Source organism: Mus pahari, chromosome 3 (genome assembly GCF_900095145.1).
Source record: "Mus pahari chromosome 3, PAHARI_EIJ_v1.1, whole genome shotgun sequence".
NCBI classification, from domain to species: Eukaryota; Metazoa; Chordata; class Mammalia; order Rodentia; family Muridae; genus Mus; species Mus pahari.
This window is the reverse complement of record NC_034592.1, coordinates 154,779,799-154,785,060: the sequence shown is the minus strand read 5'-3', so window position 1 is coordinate 154,785,060 and position 5,262 is coordinate 154,779,799. Positions and strand designations below refer to the sequence as shown.

The window sequence follows — 5,262 nt, the reverse complement described above, 5'->3', positions numbered from 1 at the left end:
TATCCTGGGAAGCCATGGGGGGAAAGAGAGGAGCAGGAAGAGGGGGAGAGGGGGAGGAGGAGGGAGAGGGAGAGGAGGAGGGAGAGGGAGAGGAGGAGAGGGACAGAGGGAGGGAGAGGGAGAGGAGGAGAGGGACAGAGGGAGAGGAGGAGAGGGGTGAGAGGGAGGTGAGAGGGAGGGGGAGAGGTGTGGGGTTGGGGACTTTCCCAAAGCTTTGGCTACTGGGGCCTTGGTAACATCTCTGATGACCCCACAGTCTGCAGAGCCAGGTAGAAGTGGGGGAAGGCAGGGTTGAGTGTATCAGAAGCAGGGGGTGGAGGCAACTTTTTTTTAAAGATTTATTTATTTATTATATGTAAGTGCACTGTAGCTGTCTTCAGACGCTCCAGAAGAGGGCGTCAGATCTCATTATGGGTGGTTGTAAGCCACCATGTGGTTGCTGGGATCCGAACTCAGAACCTTCAGAAGAGCAGTCAGCGCTCCTAACTGCTGAGCCATCTCTCCAGCCCAGAGGCAACTCTTTAACCTGCTTTGTATGCACCACACATTGGACTTGTTTTCTATTGCTACATAAGAAAATTACCAGAAACTTCACGACTTAAGCAACACAGTCCCTCTGAGGGTAGAGGCTACCCACTGGCCAGAGGAGCCCTACTATGCATCTCCCCAGGCTGTGACAGGTGCCAGCATCAGCTGTCACTCAAGGCTTCATTCTTTCCTCCAGGGCCTGTGGTGGATTCACCTCCTGTGTTGAGTGGTGGGTGAGAGGCCCACTTTCTGTTACTTGGGAATCCTTCTTGGGTCCTAGAGGCTGTCCCCCACCTGCCACAAATGTCTCAACGTTTCAATTTCCTTCCCAACGGCCACCGGGGCATCTCATAACACTCATGGGAAAGGCTGCAGGTGGGGTGTGTCGTTCCAATGGGTGGAGCACAGGCTAGAGGGTAGCAAGTTTCTCCTGGGTCAGACCAGTCAACTCTGTGAAGTGTCCCACTCTGGTGCAGTCATTCCGTCTGCCCCAAGAGCATCAAAGCAGCCACCAGTGACGTTTAAGTTAGCCAGCGTGGCCATGGCCTGGCTCTGGGAGGATTCAGACCCTGATCTGTCATTTTCACATCACATGGGAGTGAGTTTGATTTTTTTTTTTAAACCCACTTGATAATGTAAAAACAATGAATAGCTTGCAAAGCCCCACAAACCCAGACAGAGGGCCAGGTGTGGCCAGTGAGCTGTCTACTTTGGCAGTTACAGGTGTGGTGAACAACTGAAATATGTCCATATTGAAATATTGAAACTACATCTGAAATGTGCCCACATTGAAACATTGAAACTACTGGTAGCTCTCTCAATATCATTATTACCTTGCCCATCTGGATCCTTCTGTGTGTGTTGTGAAAATAACTCAGCCATCAGCTCCTCTCACTTTCCCATTCTGACACTACTGTAAGCCGACCCCTCTCAGCTGTTAAAAGCACTCACAGCCAACCACCTGTAACTGCAGCGCCCTCTAGGGCCCTCTTCTGCCCTCTGAGGACACCCACATGCCTGTGGTGTACATACAAATGGCAGGCATGTGCACATACATAAAAGTACATTTAAAAAGACTAACTGGAGAGTCTTTGTTTAGTTCATCAGTGTCTTAAACCCAAAGCCATAGAAAATATCTCCTCCCTTCCCTATTGAGTCCCTGGGAACCAACCGTCTCCAATTCTGGCACCACAGAATTGACTGAACAGATACAACCCACTGTTTCTGTACTCTAAAAGTTCACATGTAACTGCTAGCTTACTAGAAAAAAAAGTTTGTAACGCTGCAGGAGGCCTGTGGGATGGAATGAATAAAGATTTTCCTGGTTGTAGGAGAAGCAGAAGGTTCCAGAACTGCCTCTCCTGACGGAGTCCCTGTCATTTTAAACCCATGAAGTTTGACTTTGGGATGAAATTAGTCATTCGAATCTGATATCTGCAGGTAGTATATAGAAACCCAGAGTGTCCAGGAAAATGTCAACGCCTGTCTCCATACTCTGGAGCCTGGCAGTCATCCAGGACCAGCGATCTGTGCTCAGATCAGCAATCTGTGCATGCCTGTGGAGGACTAAGGAAAGGGAAAGGCTCTTATGACTTCTAAGGCTACTGGGACTTGGCATTTTAAACTCCAGTTAAAAGCCAACCAATCAACCAACCAACGAAAACAACAACAACAAAAAAAGGGGGGGTTGTGGAGGGGAGAAAGCTCACGTGGTCACATGGGCGACTCTTTCTTCAGAATAGTTTTTATTAGTTTGAATACTGTCTGTCAATACTAGACTTGTCTTCTCTTATACTTTACTATAAACCCCTTCACTCAGACTCCTCCTCCCCCCATATCTCATATATTGTGACATTATTGTACGGGTCTGTGGGTATATCTGGGATCTGCAGCCTGGAGTTAGTTGCCATGGAGACCTTAAGGTTCCGCACCTTGGACACAAATTTCACCAGTTCCATCTCGAGCTGGGTTAAAGTATTGAAAGTGAAGTCTTTGCTGAGGGAAATATTTTGAGCTTTCTTTGGTGGAGAGCGTAACTGGCAGCTTCGGAGGCCGGGAGGATGCTGCTCCTGTCGAGAGAGATATTCAGGGTGAACTACTCCAGTGGTGTCACTAGTTCCTATGCAGTTGCAAAAGTTAAGACTCATCCAAGAGGGGACACGATAACAAACCTAGTCTGGATGCTGTTGGTTTTAACCGTGACCAAATTGGCCCGCGACTTGATTTTGTAAATAAAGTTTTATTGGCACACAGCCAAGCTCCGTTTATTACCTGTGCCTGTTCTCGGGCTCAAATGACAGAGAGGGAGGAAGTAGCTGCCACGGAGAGCTGAAAATGATTCCCACTCGACCCTTTACAGGCAGCCTGGCCGCCTCTGCTCTAGCCAGAATGTCACGAGTGTGTGGAGGTTGATGGATACTGGTTGTCTTCCTCACCACTTCACCGTATTTCCTGAGGCAAGGTCTCTCACTAAAGCTGGGACTCCAGAATTCTGCTAGACTGGCTGTCTAACAAGGTCCTCCTGAGCCTCCCTCCCAGCTCTCCAGGTACAGGGGTAAACCACCATGCCTGACTTTGATCTGGGTGCTGTGGATAGAACTTGGGTCCTCAAGGTTGCATTTTTCCAACTGAGCTGTCTCCCAGACCCTGGCCACAGTGTCTTGAAATGCTGGGTTTGTCTTAGACTGATCCTCTGTCCCTCCGATCCCTGAAGAGCTCCAAGTCACTGTGGGGAGCATCAGTCACTACCCTTGAGTAGAGGCCTCAAACTTTACTCCAGATGAAATTTCCTTTGGCTCAGAAATTTCCAGTGAGTCAAAAGCAAGGGAACTAGAGCTCGCCTCGCCTGGAGTGTGTGAGCCTGGCCCTGTGAGGTCTGACACCATGGAACACGCTGTGAGCTCCAGAGTCTACTCTCGAGTTGGGGGAAAATAAACAAAGCTTACTTCACAGGAAAATCACGAGCTGTTTAGGAACCCATTTCAAACCGTCCCCTCCTGAGGAAGCAACTTCACCCAGCTATCATCATAGGGCTTTCTGGTCAAAGTTCAAGGTCAGACACTAGTAGTCTTACTTGTAGGAACCGAACCTGAGTTTCTGAGAATGAATGAATGGCTGTGGCGTGACCAAGGACATCCTTACCTTATTCTCACCATCTCCTCGAAACTTCAGCATCACATATATCATAATGGCAACAAAAAGCCAGAGCCATTTGTTCCCAAGCCAGCCTTGGGCATTCTCTGGAAGATTCTGTCTAATCCGGAAGTGTCCTCCACAAGGCACCTTCCCTGGGCTTTCTTTGGTTTTCTCCCTCAGCGAAGAAAACATGAAGGCACAGGCACAAGAGGCGCACAGAGGCAAGAACAGGAACCATCTCAGCGTCCGCATGGTGAGCAGAGCTGGCCCGGGGAACTACACATGGTGGGGCTGCCTGCCGAAGTGCCAGAGAAACTGATGGGCTAGTGTTGGGGGCTCGTGATGTCACAGAGGGCCCTGAGCCAACAGCTCCAGCCATTGTGATGCCTTCAGCTTAAGAAGACTGAGGCTCATTCACTGCCAGTAGCCTGCCCAGTAGGACTTCCAGGGACAAGAAACTTCCAGGGGACAAGAAAGGAGGACGCTGGTTCCTTGCTGGAATGTTCTGAGCTTAGCACATTGTAAGGAGAGGCCATTGTCTGTTTCTGGTTTCATTTATTTGATCCAGACAGTGGGAAGATGCAGATACAAGGTGTCCCTCAGAGGTAGATCCAGAGAAACAAGGTTACCAGCCATAGGCCACTCACTAGGGCTCATGGATTTTGTTCCTTTGGCCTGCACTACCATCTAAGGGTTGTGGGGACTGTCACCCAAGGAGCTGGGGAGATGGCTCAGTAAGCAGTGTTTGAGTGCAAACATGAAGGCCTGAGTTTAGTCCCCAGAACATGCATTAAAAAGCTAGTTGTGTGCATTTGCTGTCACAGAGCTGGGGAGTCAGGGACAGCCTGAATGTGCACTTGCTGGCTACCCAGCCAAAGTACTTGTTGGGTTCTGGGTCAGTGAGACCATCTCAAAACACAAGATGCACAGCGTCTCAGGAACAATACTCAAGGTTGACTTCTGGTCTCCACATGCTCATATATGCACCTGTGCACACTTGCGTGCACATGCAACATATACAACACACAAATACACACACTACTCATGCAGCATTAAGGCCCACGCTTGTCCCTCGGTCACTGGAGGGATCTTGTTGAGACTGAGCTGAGGAATGACTTTCTGCTAACACTCAAATGCCTCCAAATGCGTTGCACTCTGAGTTTGGCGTGGCTTCTACAGACTCCTGTGTCTAGGGGCCAGTGAGCAGCAGGGCGTTCCCCTAGGGCAGAGCATTGGTCTCTGTGGGCCTTCTACCAGATACTGGCTCAGGCCTTCCTGCTGGATTAGAAAGGAGCCCTGCCATCTAGAGGGCGACACACACTCACTAGAGAAGCAGATGGCCCTGGTGCTTATGGCTGTGGGCCAGGGGTGCAGTGCAGTCTGTTTGGAGGGTCATCCTTGGCAGGCCCTGAGCAAGATCGTGAAACTTCCCATGGAGAAGGTATTGCTGAGCCGGGTATCCATGCCTGTAGGTACTGCTTTTGAAGTCAGATCTGGCAGTCGGTAGCCATCTGCTGAGCCATCTCGCCAGCCTGACATCGAAGTTTTAAGGCTGAGAAATGTGAAAGTGGTTTTTTTTTTTTTTTTTTTTTTTTTTTT

At 49.5% G+C, this 5,262-nt stretch overlaps 1 protein-coding gene across 1 annotated transcript; it reads right to left on the bottom strand.

The window, feature by feature from the left end:
- Positions 1–2,241: 2,241 nt before the first annotated feature.
- Fam209b (family with sequence similarity 209 member B) lies at positions 2,242–3,960 on the bottom strand. The gene is made up of 2 exons (XM_021195040.1): positions 3,670–3,960; positions 2,242–2,597 (listed from the first exon to the last, which is right to left on the bottom strand). The coding sequence occupies exons 1-2, from the start codon at positions 3,913–3,915 to the stop codon at positions 2,340–2,342; spliced, it is 504 nt and encodes a 167-aa protein (XP_021050699.1). The 5' UTR covers positions 3,916–3,960; the 3' UTR covers positions 2,242–2,339.
- Positions 3,961–5,262: the final 1,302 nt, after the last annotated feature.